The sequence below is a fragment of the Malus domestica genome, chromosome 04 (assembly GCF_042453785.1).
Source record: "Malus domestica chromosome 04, GDT2T_hap1".
NCBI lineage: Eukaryota > Viridiplantae > Streptophyta > Magnoliopsida > Rosales > Rosaceae > Malus > Malus domestica.
In genome coordinates, this window is record NC_091664.1 from 3376656 (window position 1) to 3392538 (window position 15883).

The 15883-nt window shown below is 38.9% G+C and overlaps 1 protein-coding gene across 3 annotated transcripts; it reads right to left on the reverse strand.

Moving 5' to 3' along the window:
* Positions 1-742: 742 nt before the first annotated feature.
* Positions 743-6085, reverse strand: LOC114824323 (extensin-2-like). Of its 3 annotated transcripts, XM_070819893.1 has the most exons (4): positions 4625-6084; positions 1983-3962; positions 1255-1646; positions 743-1145 (listed from the first exon to the last, which is right to left on the reverse strand). In XM_070819893.1, the coding sequence occupies exons 1-3, from the start codon at positions 5937-5939 to the stop codon at positions 1270-1272; spliced, it is 3672 nt and encodes a 1223-aa protein (XP_070675994.1). In that variant the 5' UTR covers positions 5940-6084; the 3' UTR covers positions 743-1145; positions 1255-1269. The 3 variants fall into 3 exon arrangements, with proteins under 3 accessions (XP_070675994.1, XP_028956702.2, XP_070675993.1); XM_029100869.2 differs by having other exon boundaries at positions 743-1129; positions 1255-3962; positions 4625-6085; XM_070819892.1 differs by having other exon boundaries at positions 1255-3962.
* Between the last annotated feature and the right edge of the window lie 9798 nt (positions 6086-15883).

The following is a 15883-nucleotide window of genomic DNA, read 5'->3' on the forward strand; positions in this document are numbered from 1 at the left end:
TCTTTAGAGATGGAACAACATGCATGGGCCACGGGTTAAAACCTCATTGTCTTCTATATATATATGTGTGTGTGTGTATAATATGTATTTATTTGTTTATATAGGAGTGGCAGCCCAAGTTGAAGTAATGGAGCTTGGAATAATAGTTGTTTGCAAGGCTGCTTCCAAGTAATCGATGAGTCGTGCGGATCCCACAATCCCACTACTACCGACTCTCGCAGATATCATTGATCTCGTGCAATTTTCAAACCTGGCACTGGCTGCAGGCTGGTATCCAATACCATCAGGCTTGGGGGACCTGAAGTCTACATGAGCAGCAGCACTAACCAAAAAGCCTGACAGGCCACTACAGTATACATATATCCGTCGCTTTTGGCAATGCAGCCATCTGGCTCGGAGGACCTGAAGTCTGCATGAGCAGCAGCACTAACCAAAAAGCCTGACAGGCCACTACAGTATACATATATCCGTCGCTTTTGGCAATGCAGATCCTCTGATTTGTTGGCACTTTTGATCCTCCATTTGTTTGGCATTTCTGAAATGTCTCCTTAGTAGGGATTGAGGAAACAATGGAATTATGTGTAATCAGTATCTTTTTCTCTGTTCGCAGTTGGAATTGGAAGGTTTTAATCCTTTTGTTCATGACAAGTTGAGGGAGTGATGAGCGAAAAAAAAAAAAAAAAAGAAGAACATTTCAAGTTTTTCTACGTACCATGGTCCGTGCAAGGGAAAAAAAAGAAACTGGACGTAAGAGTCTTGTTTTATTGCTAAGAAGCCAATTATACAAACAAAAGGCCACGGCACTCGCTATACATTCATAAATTAAGAGACCCCAAGAGGGAGAATTGAAAAATGTAACTGTGACAACCAAGCCAATTCCAAGACCCTGATGCTGATTATAAATTAACCTTCCAATTAATATTTGCTTATTTTTCTCCAAAACTTGCTTTCCCGACGTGGATAATGTACTAGCATCATGTGCAAGATGGCTACCAAAGAAGTAGATAAATTATGCGTTGAATCACTAATGTTGTAGCTCGATGAATTTTCTGACGGACCCTTATTGAATGGACTTGGATTGGAAGCTTGATGTCTCAACTTTCCACTAATGGAGCCTTCATTTATTTCACTGTATAAATAAAAACCTGTAATATTCGGAATAACCCAGAAATAAGATTAGTTGCTTAATTTGGTAATAATTGGAAATGCGATTGATGCCAAAAAAAAAAAAAAGCAATGAACCTTTTGACTTACATGATTTATATCTGCTTAATAATGAATTGGAGGTGGGGGAGATCCATAAATGTAAACCGGCGGTGGTGTTTCCACCGGAGGTGGAGGGGACTTGTAGATGTAAGGTGGAGGAGGAGAGGGTGATGGTGGCGGTGGGGAGTTGTATTTGTATGGTGGAGGAGGTGATGGGGAAGGTGGGGGTGGGGAATTGTATTTGTATGGTGGAGGAGGAGATGGGGAAGGTGGTGGTGGGGAGTTGTATTTGTATGGCAGTGGAGGAGATGGGGAAGGTGGTGGTGGTGAGTTGTATTTGTATGGTGGTGGTGGAGATGAAGAAGGTGGTGGTGGAGACTTGTAGATGTAAGGGGGAGGAGGGGAGGGTGATGGTGGTGGTGGGGATTTGTAGTAGTATGGTGGTGGTGGTGAGTATTCTGGAGGTGGTGGAGATTTGTAGATGTAAGGGGGAGGAGGAGACGGTGATGGTGGAGGTGGAGATTTGTAGTAGTATGGTGGTGGTGGTGAGTATTCTGGGGGTGGTGGGGATTTGTAGATGTAAGGGAGAGGAGGGGAGGGTGATGGTGGAGGTGGAGATTTGTAGTAGTAGGGTGGTGGGGGAGACGGTGAGGGTGGAGGAGGGGACTTGTAGTAGTATGGAGGTGGGGGAGAAGGTGAAGGTGGTGGGGGAGACTTGTAATAGTAAGGGGGTGGAGGTGATGGTGATGGTGGTGGTGGTGATTTGTAGTAGTAAGGTGGAGGAGGTGAAGATGAAGGAGGTGGTGGGGATTTGTAATAATATGGTGGTGGTGGGGAGTATTTTGGGGGTGGTGGAGACTTGTAGTAATAAGGGGGTGGGGGAGAAGGAGATGGTGGTGGAGGAGACTTGTAGTAGTATGGAGGTGGAGGAGAAGGTGAAGGTGGTGGCGGTGATTTGTAGTAATATGGAGGTGGGAGAGAAGGAGACGGTGGTGGAGGAGACTTGTAGTAGTATGGGGGTGGGGGTGATGGTGATGGTGGTGGTGGTGATTTGTAGTAGTATGGTGGTGGGGGAGAATGAGACGGTGGTGGAGGAGACTTGTAGTAGTATGGGGTTGGTAGTTTTGGGGATGGGGGTGGTGGGGATTTGTAGTAGTATGGGGTTGGTGGGGGAGGAGACTTGTAGTAGTATGGGGTTGGAGGTTTTGGTGATGGTGGCGGTGGGGATTTGTAGTAGTATGGAGTTGGTGGCTTGGGTGATGGCGGAGGAGGAGACTTGTAGTAGTATGGAGTTGGTGGCTTGGGTGATGGTGGTGGAGGAGACTTGTAGTAGTATGGTGTTGGTGGTTTTGGTGATGGTGGTGGTGGAGATTTGTAGTAGTATGGGGTTGGTGGCTCGGGTGATGGGGGAGGAGGAGATTTATAGTAGTATGGAGTTGGTGGTTCGGGCGATGGTGGAGGAGGGGATTTGTAGTAGTATGGGGTTGGTGGCTTGGGTGATGGTGGAGGAGGGGATTTGTAGTAGTATGGGGTTGGTGGCTTGGGTGATGGTGGTGGTGGGGATTTGTAGTAGTATGGGGTTGGTGGTTTGGGCGATGGTGGTGGTGGGGATTTGTAGTAGTATGGGGTTGGTGGCTTGGGCGATGGTGGTGGTGGGGATTTGTAGTAGTATGGAGTTGGTGGTTTGGGCGATGGTGGTGGTGGGGATTTGTAGTAATATGGGGTTGGTGGCTTGGGCGATGGTGGTGGTGGGGATTTGTAGTAATATGGGGTTGGCGGCTTAGGCGATGGCGGTGGAGGAGACTTGTAGTAGTATGGGGTTGGCGGCTTGGGCGATGGTGGTGGTGGGGATTTGTAGTAATATGGGGTTGGCGGCTTAGGCGATGGCGGTGGAGGAGACTTGTAGTAGTATGGGGTTGGCGGCTTGGGCGATGGTGGTGGTGGGGATTTGTAGTAATATGGGGTTGGCGGCTTAGGCGATGGCGGTGGAGGAGACTTGTAGTAGTATGGGGTTGGCGGCTTGGGCGATGGCGGTGGAGGAGACTTGTAGTAATATGGGGTTGGTGGCTTGGGTGATGGTGGAGGAGGAGAGTTGTAGTAGTATGGGGTTGGCGGCTTGGGTGATGGCGGTGGAGGAGACTTGTAGTAATATGGGGTTGGTGGCTTAGGTGATGGTGGAGGAGGAGAGTTGTAGTAGTATGGGGTTGGCGGCTTGGGTGATGGCGGTGGAGGGGACTTGTAGTAATATGGGGTTGGTGGCTTGGGTGATGGTGGTGGTGGTGACTTGTAAACGTATGCCGGAGGTGGTGGTGACTTGTAGTAGTAAACCGGTGGTGGTGGTGACTTGTAGTAGTACTTGGGTGGCGGTGGAGGTGGTGACTTGTAGACGTAAGTAGGCGTAGGCGGTGGCGGTGACTTGTAAACGTAAGGAGGAGGATATTGGGGCTTGGACTTTTCACACTCCTCGTACGGAGTCTTGGAAGCATAAGCAAATTTGCCAGCCTCGAGCACAACTTCATATTTAGTCTTGGATTTCACTTTGAGTTTGGCACCCTTGTCACCCTTGTTTAGCTTAGTGGGAATGTTGCATTTCGAACCCTTTGGTGCTGCGTAGAGCTTGGCCGTGCAAGCCTTGGCTCCATATTTGCCATACTCAAAGCCAGGGATAACTACGCTGAATTTCCCATTGTTCTTAGTTTTACCGTAGGCCTTGATTTCCTTCTTGCCATTCCAGCAAGTTACCACAACAACTGAGCCTGCGGTGCACAAATAATAAAAGGTATTGGAACTTTCTCTTTATGAGATACAACACTCGTTTTCCGACAACAACAACAACAAAAAATTATATACTAATTAGTTAATTAATCAAATGATTAGTCGTGTTCCACTAACTAGGTGTGATGCATGTCAATACCAAATTCCTGAGTTGAAAAGGACCACGCAGACTTTGGACACGACCACGAAAACGCGAAGTTGTTCTTACATATTATTTGTAGCACGTTACATTTTCTTTATTAAATTAAAATAGGACAAATTAAGCACTGTTGATTAATATTTATGACATTAATTTGAAACCATGGTGTTTCCATACTTTTAGCAAATATTACTTAAATTAATTTTTATAACTCAAAGAAATAAAATAAAATAAAACCGGGATTACTATTTTTTTTCCTTGATCTCAAGGAAAGATTAAACCGCAACATGTGTGACTATATTATTATATGCCTCAATTTATCGAAAGTGAGCCATCAGTTTGGAAGGATCACATATACAGTATACTACCCAAATGACTCATTGGGACCAGCAGAGTTGTAAAACATCAAAGACCAAGATTTGGAACATAAACAAAGATATGGTACGAAAGATTAAAGCCAATATTTAAATAAATTTTGAGAAAATGAATTTTTGAGAAAAGTACCTGTGGAGTGCTTCTTGTCGTGTGACTTCGATGGATTCTTCCAGTCATAGCATCTGTAGCAGTAGACCCTTCCGACAACCTTCACCAATGGTGGCTTCGGATAGTAAGGAGCTGGTGGTGGTGGAGAAGTGTAGTAGTAAGGGGTTGGTGGTGGTGGAGACTTGTAATAGTAAGGAGAAGGAGGATACGGTGAGGGTGGAGGAGGAGACTTGTAATAGTATGGGGTTGGGGGTTTTGGGGCTGGTGGTGGTGGTGATTTGTAATAGTATGGAGTTGGTGGTTTGGGTGAAGGTGGTGGTGGTGGTGGAGACTTGTAGTAGTATGGGGTTGGTGGTTTTGGTGATGGTGGAGGTGGGGATTTGTAGTAGTAAGGTGGAGGAGGTGAAGGAGAAGGAGGTGGTGGGGATTTGTAGTAGTATGGTGGTGGTGGGGAGTATTCTGGGGGTGGTGGCGACTTGTAGTAGTATGGGGTTGGTGATTTTGGTGATGGTGGGGGTGGGGATTTATAGTAGTAAGGTGGAGGAGGTGAAGGAGAAGGAGGTGGTGGGGATTTGTAGTAGTATGGTGGTGGTGGGGAGTATTCTGGGGGTGGTGGAGACTTGTAGTAGTACGGGGTTGGTGGTTTTGGTGATGGTGGGGGTGGTGATTTGTAGTAGTAAGGGGGAGGAGGTGAAGGAGAAGGAGGTGGTGGGGATTTGTAGTAGTATGGTGGTGGTGGGGAGTACTCCGGGGGTGGTGGAGACTTGTAGTAGTAAGGAGGAGGTGGAGAGGGAGAAGGTGGTGGTGGAGACTTGTAGTAATATGGTGGTGGCGGTGAAGGGGAAGGTGGTGGTGGAGACTTGTAAACATATGGTGGTGGTGGGGAGGGTGATGGAGGAGGTGGTGATTTGTACTCATACGGTGGTGGGGGAGACGGTGATGGTGGTGGTGGAGACTTGTACTCATATGGTGGTGGAGGAGATGGTGACGGTGGTGGTGGAGACTTGTACTCATATGGTGGTGGTGGAGAAGGTGATGGCGGTGGCGGGGACTTGTACACATAAGGTGGTGGTGGTGATGGTGATGGAGGTGGCGGAGACTTGTAGACATAAGGCGGTGGCGGTGAAGGCGATGGTGGTGGTGGAGACTTGTAGACATATGGTGGTGGTGGTGGTGAGCTGTAAACGTAAGGTGGTGGTGGTGGTGAAGAGTAGGGATAAGCACTTGCTTCTACTGAACCCACATTGCTTGAAATCACCACCAGTGTGGCAGCTAACGCCACTGCCATTTGAGGCCAAAACCGACCCCAAGAGGGGCCGCCGCCCACACTCCTCATGGGTGTTACTACAATTTTCTTACCACCTCTGGTCAATGTGGTTAGTTTCACAAATTTTCTCGGGAAAATTGGGGAATGAAGAGAGAATTTGCTGAAGGCCGGAGAAGCCTTGAGCTGTTTTGGTTTGGAGTGATGACTTGGTAGATGCATGGTATATTGTGTTTTATAGGGAGTGCGAGTCGTTGAGAGAGAGCTGTCACAAAGGACCAATTCTAATGGACTCTTTGATTTAATGCATCAAATGGGGTCACTCTAGCTGGCCTTATCTAATTTTTAATACACTGTTTGGATCACTTGGGGCTCCCCCAGTTGAGATTTAAGAAGCAATATTATCCGTTGATAATACTGCAACATTAAAACAGTAAATTTTTAATAATTCCACTTCTTGGGCTCGTTCTCTTTGTCTACACTTTTATTCTATTTTTGCTTTTAAAAAAAAATCAGTGCAATAAAATGTATCATAGCGTTTTAGTAGTGCTATTCATATATTCATTTTAATTCCTCACACATTTTTTTTAATTTTTGGTCGTCAAATCGAATGAATTGAAGAACATAAATAGTAAAAACTTAACAAGAGTATGTGAGAAATAAAAATAAATGTGTGAATAACACTTTTAATAGTGTTTACATGACCACAATGGTTTGAAATTCTTGTTTTTCTTTGGGCAGATAGATATTTGGCACATATTTGGGTCAACGTTTCTAAAAGATAAATAAATATGAGGAAATTGTGAGATCTGATATGTTGCTAGAAATGCCATGTGAAAGCTTCCATATGGCACATGTATATATTATTGTCAGTTTTTCTCTTACTTTTCAAATTGTTTTTTCCATATTTGTTAATTACAATCTAAAAACTAATTATTATTATAAAGTTGTTTAAGCAAAAGAAATCCAAAAGGTTAAAGTAAATTAAAAAGGGTAATAATGAAGGTCCTAATAAGAAAGTTGGTGGCCGGTAGAGGAAAAAGATTCGTGCAGGCAGAAGGTTTAGTGGCAAATAAACAAAAGCAAAACAAACAGAATATTGCACGTTCATTGCATGTTCATTGGCAGGCTACCTATGATACTAGCTTATATTTATTTTCAAATGCATGTTTTTTTAGAAGATGAGTTTCATCGTAAAATTAATGACATATAAGGAGTAGTTTTTATTTTCATTGATATGAGGCTCTTTTATCTTTACATTCTTACATGTGACAGATTTTTAAACTAAATACGTGAACAACAAGAATTAGGTGACATGAAGCACTTAGGGCTTAGCTATTGGGCTTACACGTGGGTCAACCTACTTTGATACCATGAAGGAGATGAGATTCCACCATAAAACAAATTCGCAATATAAAAAGTAGTCTAACATTTTATAAACTCTTACAAGATTTTTCTTTCACCGTTGCAAGACTCTATACCTTTACATTCAAACAACACCATGTGAAAATTCAATCAAGTGGTTTCTGCAGCCTTTGCAGGTGATTACAACCAAAGAGTGTAAAAGAAAAAGAAAAAGAAAAAAAGGACCGAGGAGCAAAGATTATTAATTATTTGAATTTCATTTCGTGCAAGAAGTAATAATGCATGTTTCCTTTTAACATACCGGACCATCCTCGTACGATGTTCCTTTGCTGCACAAATAGGCCACCTTCCTCATACGTTGTTCCTTTGCTGCACACACAGGCTACCTCATACTCATCATACCATGATTTGAACTCTCAGCTTTTTTTCTTACGAAAACTAATGGAAAGAGTTTGAAAACTTTAAGTTTTAACAATAAAGACAAAATAAAGGGTAAAGTAAATAGTACCCTGTTTGACTTTTTAGTGTAAAAATATAGTTTTTCGTTAAAATGAACAGTACCGTAGACGTTTCGTTAAAACTCCCTTTCTTCTTTCTCTTTTCCTTTTTCTCAGAATAGGGATCATTTGGCTGACTTTACCTTTCACTAATATCCCACTCATCCATTTGATGGATTGAAATTTTCTTTTGGTAAATTTGAAATATAAAGTAATTTATTTATTTATTATATATAAACACGATATTATTACATAAGTCTCTAATTTAGACATAAAAATAAAATATTTGAACACGAGACGTAGTGGTTTGAAAAATTTGAAACTCTTCAAAATTAAGGTTAAAAAAGTCATGTAATGAAGGGCTTGGGACAGTAAATTTTTTAATGTTATTACCTAACATGCCCCGTAAACCCTAAACCCTAATTGGAAGGTACGAGGCACATTACTAAACTCTATTGAGATCGCAGCCAAATTACCCTAAGCATCCATCCAATTGCACCGTAGCTACAAGGTCTGTGACCACAGTGGATCAGATTTGGGGGCGGTGAGTAATTAAAATTTAAAACAGTGGTTAGAACAGCCAACCCAGAAGTGCACATGGGATTAGTAACATACTAACTTACAACCATTTCCAATTTGCTTACAAGTCAAGCTTTCAAGTATATTTCAAAAGGAACAAATAACATTAAATAATGTACTTAAATTGTTACTCAATTATTCCACTTCTTCTGCATGATAAAATAGAAATACCAGTACCATGTCACTTTTGTTGGTGCATTGCTCCAATCAGTTCACTAAAATTAGATATACTTCTTGTCAAAAATTATGATAAGGGTTAATGGGCTGCCCCTATGAGATTCAAGCAAATTTGTAAAAGTTTAAACATACTCCTTTCACTCTTTTTGACTATCAATGCCGTGCCATCAAGCAACTCTGCAAGTCTAAATAAGCCAATATTCAAGATATAAAGCTAGGGGGACTTGTTGAGGCTAAGGACATATTACAACAACACTTCTTTTTATTAATTTTTTTAAATGCTCCCTCTTTTGTTATGACAACCGATTTACATGAAACGTGTTCACTGTCACCGTGACATTTGAAACTAAGAATACAAATGCTATATATTATATTTGTTGAATTTGTCAGGTCGACGGGCCGAGGGCCCACTCCAACAACACCGATACTGTCCTCACTTTACCACCTGCCCAATTCTCAGGTGTGGGATTTTATCACAAAAGGCCTTGGTGTTAGTTAGAGTGCGGTAATTCTATTTAAATGGGTCTTTCTTCTTCCCTCTGTCCGATGTGGGACAAATTGTGTTTCAACAATATTATTGAATCAGGAGGTTTGTAGTGGTAAACTCATTCTATGTAAATTTTTTTAAAGTGAAAGTAATGCATGAAGATTTGAAATTAGAATATTAAGACAAGAAAAAAACAAAACAAACAAAAATAGGAGTCCCTACCAAATGGGCCAATGGTCATGATGTTGAAATCATGGAGTAAATGAGAGGCAAATGTAAGGAAAGACTTACCAATTTTGAGTAGGGAATTATGTTAAGATCATTAAAGGACCACATCATGCACCCACCTGCTCTTATTTCCAAAAAAAAAAAATCAGTTTAGGTATGGTGGCACAGATTGACTAAAAATATAGGCTATGTGTTCACCTAACATTGCAACACCTTTTTGTCTGTCATTTTTGTCTGTCATTTTGCTATTTCCGCAATTTAATTGGCAGAAATCAACATACATTGACCTTGTATTAGCATTTCTTTTCTCTTCTCTTTTCTTTAGTTAATGTGTTTCGATAGTTGGTTATACTAGACAATTTGATTTCACAACTATGTAAGTCAAGCTCAATACAAAACTCAAACAACTACGTAAATCTCTACAATTTTTTTTCATGTTAACATCAGTTGGAACATAAACTCAAACAACTACATATATCTAGATACTATACACTTCTAGTTATTGTTAAACTTCAATATTGGGTCAATAATTTTTACTACGTACGTCAATGTGTAAATTAACAATCAACAAGTCCGATCTATTTGTATTGTGATGTGGCTTGTTGTTCGTCTTGCTCTCTATATCACATCTTTTGTGTTTTGCTCCACGCTTTGGGCTAATACTATATAAAGATACGTATAGTATAGTTATTGAAAATATACAGACATGTGGTACCAATCAAAGGAATGTGTCAAGGTTTTAACACAATTGTGATGTTGTACTAATAGATTTTCAAACTTTCGATGATGATTCATCAGAGAGTTAAATGTGTCTAACATTTTATTATTCAAACTATTTAGCATGGTTTGTCACATTGCTCATCTAAATGAAAGTTTAATTGATCAATAGTCAAGATTGATAGTTTAACCATATAAGAATGCATACAATTTCCATTTTAAGAATACCATTTAATAATAGATCAGTGGCATAAAATATGAAAATTCAACAATTTTTTTTTGTTTTATTAATTGGCCAGATAGCTTATGTAGCTTTCAAGAAAGTTTTAGATCTGTCGAATATCCGAAACTATGCAAGTATAATCCATTTCTCCAATAAAAGCCTTACATTTTTTTTTTGAACAAACGATATTATCTATATATACTAAGGGAGAGGGGTGGACTTTGTCTCACAATGGGCTAGCAATAATGTGGTTCAAATTCGCATTTGGTGAGAATCGAATTTAAAACCTCTCACTTACAAGCGAAGATGAATACCACAACACAGTTGTACAAAGTGGGAACCCTACACTCTTATAAGCCAACACAAAATTTAATTCCAATAACAACACCTGTGTTGTGGCCTATTTTACCGAAGGTAGAGAGAGAGGGTGCAGCGGAGAGAGAGATGAAAATGTGTGTTATTCCCTCATACCTGGTGATTTTATTTATAGTAAACTGGATAGAATTCCTTACTTTGCAAATTAATATCACAACCACCTGGTCATTATACGATATAATCAGAAAACTTCAAGTTGCTCTCAAATTTTTTCCGGTAACATGGAAGAAGAAGAGAAAAAAAAAACACTAAGGAACAACTAGTCTAGCTCTAGCAACTACAAAATAGTCATCAAAATGAGTTTAAACTAAACATGGAGGAGGCTCCACAAGTTCCTCTCGTTCATTATTTTTGTAATTAGTAAATTGTTAAGGATAATTTAAGATACATAATTATTTTCATTGGTATATTTATATTGCAATGTTTGAAGAGAAACAGTTTAAAACAAATCGGTTAGGTCGGTATATATATATTGCAATGTTTAAAGAGAAAGAGTTTAAAACAAATCCGACCTAACGGATTCGAAGAATCAGCAACTTAACGCTAAGTTAAACTCCCAAATCGACAAATTGTGGTCCGGCCGCTATCTATCTCTCTATCTCTCTACCAACTGAGCCAATTCTGGGCTTTTGTATTGTTGCTACCACTAATTTGGTTTGGTGGATAGTGGTTGAAGCAAACCCTTAATTTTATTCCAATTCAACAAAATAATTCAAGAAATTTAAGTAGGTCTTCTTGTTCTTATTTCCTCTTGTTCATTAACTGTAAAGAAAGCATATGTTTGATATAATATTAATTGTTTTTTGAACTGAAAAGAATATTTAATTTCATGTGCGATCTGTCCAAACATAAAAGAACACATATGCTGCTTCTTAATACTCCTTCTTCTTCCTCTAGTTCATAAACACGCAAGGAGAAATGCTTAACTAATTTTCGTTTCCAAACTTGGAGCCCATAGTTTCCTCTTAATTAACTACTGAATTTTTTTTGTCCTTTTATCATGATTAAGCTAACAACTTTCACTAATTCGCATTATACGAACAAAACTTTGACCTATATATCTAAACCGGATGATGAATGAAACATATTTGGAGGGGGAGAAGAGTTCGTGTTCTTGTAAAACCGTCCTTTCTTTGGCAGAGGATAAATGAATAACAGAAGCTAGGTTCGAACTCTACACTTTTTTTGTTTTTTTTTTTCAAATGGAGAAAAATTAGGCGAGATTGGTTCCTTAGCAATGGTCGTGTGAACTGCCGTGAGGCACCTACCCTTCCCCGAAGAGATGAGGACCAACCATTACCCTCCCCCCACAGGGGGACTATGCCAAGACTTGCAAAAAAAAAAAATGATAGTAAAGACAAAACAAAAAGTCATGAGCATAAGTAGAGGCTACAAAATCTGAAACTGTTGACCATCAATAATAAGCATAACTATCTAGCCAAGATGAAGCTCAAACATTTGTAACTTGATTTCCTTTTCTATAAATATATGTACATTACGAATAATTATTAACATTTGTTGGGTCATCGATGCGAGGAAATATATGGTACTATATTCATGAGCATCTCCCCCTTTTTAGCTTATTTACTCAATTTTATATTTTTAAAAGTCATATGAGCATCTCCCCCTTTTTAGCTTACTTACTCAATTTTATATTTTTAAAAGTCATATGAGCATCTCCCCCTTTTTAGCTTATTTACTCAATTATATATTTTTTAAAAGTCATTACAAATATAGACTAAAATTTATTTAATCCTCGTTAATATATGCGTGCTGGCATCTCATCACTAATTAATGATCGAAATGATCGAAATTTTGATACCCTCTTACACGTCTCACATGAACAATTATGTACCAAGGAATTAGAATAAGAAATTTTGATAAGGATACTCCTAAATAATACTTTTACAACCAGCGGTAACTAAGCCATAAAGTCACAGTGGACTAAAACTAAAACTACGTATTGAACACTACAATTTGAGTCGAGCTTAAGACTCTCCAACTATGTGAAAGCTAAATGTCTTTTAGGCCAGTCATTGGGTTCTTTTAAATCGAATTCATTGAAATTCCGTCCGGTAAAATAAAAGAAATATAAACCTTAAAAATAACAAATAGGAATATCATGAATAGAATCATTGTGAGACCCATCGAAAGAGTAATTTCCCATCCAAGAGTCATTTTACCATATTCTAAATTTAATAGTTTCAATGAACTCCGTGCATTAGTTCGTTTTGGATTTATAAAGTTTGCCTATGCTAGAATGTCTATAATTAACTTTAGCATGATATTGGATATGATATTGGGTTTCCACTCATACATTCAGGATTTGAAATTCTCTCTCTTCTAAATTATCGTAATAGTTTTGAATCCTCTTTCCTCCTTTAATAATAATATATTAAAAATATATATATATTTGAGCTCCCGAAGACAAAGTATGTTGATCACTGTCTTCTAGGAGAGGACATACAAATTCGACACCCATCACAACAATTAACTCCTTAATAGAAGGATACTTTTGGTACATGTTGTGAACACGTACTCCATTCCATTGTCTACCATGCCCTAATATCCTTTTAGAAAAGAAGAGTAGCAATACCTTTTAAGTTGAACGATGATTTTATTGTGTAATCATGTTTACACATAATAATTTACTTTAATTGCGTAATATCATATCCACTATATCAACACTAATTAACCTTGTTACACTAATAAGAATAACATTACATTTTTTTGTAATTAAGACGTTTAATGTTATTGTCATTTTATACATAGTTAAATATGAAGATTCATGGAAGTCCAAAAGTGAATAACGATTCTCCACTAATAATTTATTAAAACATAAAATACAAATAACATTTTGATTCTTAATAGGTGCCATAAATTATCCTAAATTATTATATTTTCGAATGACGAGATTCAAACTTAAAATTAAAAAAAAAAAATATTAGGTTGTAGTACTAAATGACCTTCTTAATCATTATGTACATCAACTTATACATTTGTAGTACATAAATATTGTATCCACTTATATATATTTGTGGTACACATATATTGAATGAGAGACCAAACTTTAGTGTGACAAACCGCGATCGATCTTATCATTAATGAGTACTGAATCATACAAGTAGTTATGGTGTTATAATATTCATCATCACTATTATATATATAAATGCCTGCACAGATCGAGTTTGAATTTGTATGGATCCGATATTAAGCCTGCAAAGTCAACTCCATATACCAATCAAGGATATATATATAGGACTGCAACAATAAATAAATATCTATATATATATATATATATATATATTTTTTTTTTTTTTTAATCCTTAATTGATTGGTATTTGGTAGAGCAGATGGAAAGAAAAGAGAAGAAATAGAGTAAGTGAGGAAGGCATCATCTGCAAAGTTTTTATTTATCCTTTAATGTTGCAGCTCGAGCTGGATAAGCGGGCATGGCAGTGTAATGTAATAGGTCGGTTGCATGGTGTGAGATACGTTTTCTATGCTGTTTTAAAAGATTTATGTTTTGCTTGGTTCTTATGAAATTATCTTTTCAACAAGAAATGAAAATAAAAGAGAAGTCTTCGTTTAAATACAATAGCCAATTAGGTTGAGCGAGCTCAACATTTGTATAAATTAATTGTGGTATATAGTTAATTGATTAAAAAACATCAAATCTGTTTTGTACGTACGTGAAAGGTGAAATGTCAAGCAACGTAAATTTGTTCTTATTGACTTGAAAAACAAAAATATTTACTTATTTTGTTACACTTCCTAGACTGTTAGACACCAAACCCTAAACGGCTAAACCCTTTGGCCTTTGTCGCATTCCCCAAACAAACACCAAACTCTAAGTCCCACTTTGAAAGCTCCCTTGCAGAGCCCCCAAATTCTCAGGGTCAATTCTGTCGCAAGGAGTTTATAGCTCAAATGGTTAAGAGTTTGTACGTGATGTTCTAAGTTTAATTGCCTTTCCCCCAAAGGGTAATGCTAGAGAGACCATCTTTTTAGAACATATTTTTGTAGACCATATGATCTGGGGGCTGATAATGAATTCCTTCTTTAAATCATTACAACAACAACAACAAAGCCTTTTCCCACTAAGTGGGGTCGGCTATATGAATCCTAGAACGCCATTGCGCTCGGTTTTGTGTCATGTCCTTCGTTAGATCCAAGTACTCTAAGTCTTTTCTTAGGGTCTCTTCCAAAGTTTTCCTAGGTCTTCCTCTACCCCTTCGGCCTTGAACCTTTATCCTGTAGTCACATCTTTGAACCGGAGCGTCAGTAGGCCTTCTTTGCACATGTCCAAACCACCGTAACCGATTTTTTCTCATCTTTCCTTCAATTTCGGCTACTCCTACTTTACCTCGGATATCCTCATTCCTAATCTTATCCTTTCTCGTGTGCCCACACATCCAACGAAGCATCCTCATCTCTGCTACACCCATTTTGTGTACGTGTTGATGCTTCACCGCCCAACATTCTATGCCATACAGCATCGTCGGCCTTATTGCCATCCTATAAATTTTCCCTTGAGCTTTAGTGGCCTACGACGGTTACACAACACGCCGGATGCACTCTTCCACTTCATCCATCCAGCTTGTATTATATGGTTGAGATCTCCATCTAATTCTCCATTCTTTTGCAAGATAGATCCTAGGTAGCGAAACGGTTGCTCTTTGGTATTTCCTGATCTCCGATCCTCACCCCTAACTCATTTTGGCCTCCATTTGCATTGAACTTGCACTCCATTTATTCTGTCTTTGATCGGCTTAGGCGAAGACCTTTAGATTCCAACACTTCTCTCCAAAGGTTAAGCTTCGCATTTACCCATTCCTGAGTTTCATCTATCAACACTATATCGTTTGCGAAAAGCATACACCAAGGAATATCATCTTGAATATGTCATGTTAACTCATCCATTACCAACGCAAAAAGGTAAAGACTTAAGGATTGTTGATGCACAAAATCAGCGAGGACTTTGGTACAACAGAAAGTATTAAGTTTGTGATATTCGCTATATTACTCAAGTCATTAGTGTGGATAAATATGTAAATGGATAGAGACAGGAAAGTAAACACAAGATGTACGTGATTCACCCAGATTGGCTACGTCCACGGAATAGAGGAGTTCTCATTAATTGTGAAGGGTTTACACAAGTACATAGGTTCAAGCTCTCCTTTAGTGAGTACAAATGAATGATTTAGTACAAATGACATTAGGAAATATTGTGGGAGAATGATCTTGTAATCACGAAACTTCTAAGTACCGAAGTGTGGTATCGTCTTCACTTGCCTTATCTGTCTCATAGGTAGATGTGACATCTTCTCTGGAAGTACTCTTCCTCCATACAGGGGTGGTATCTTTA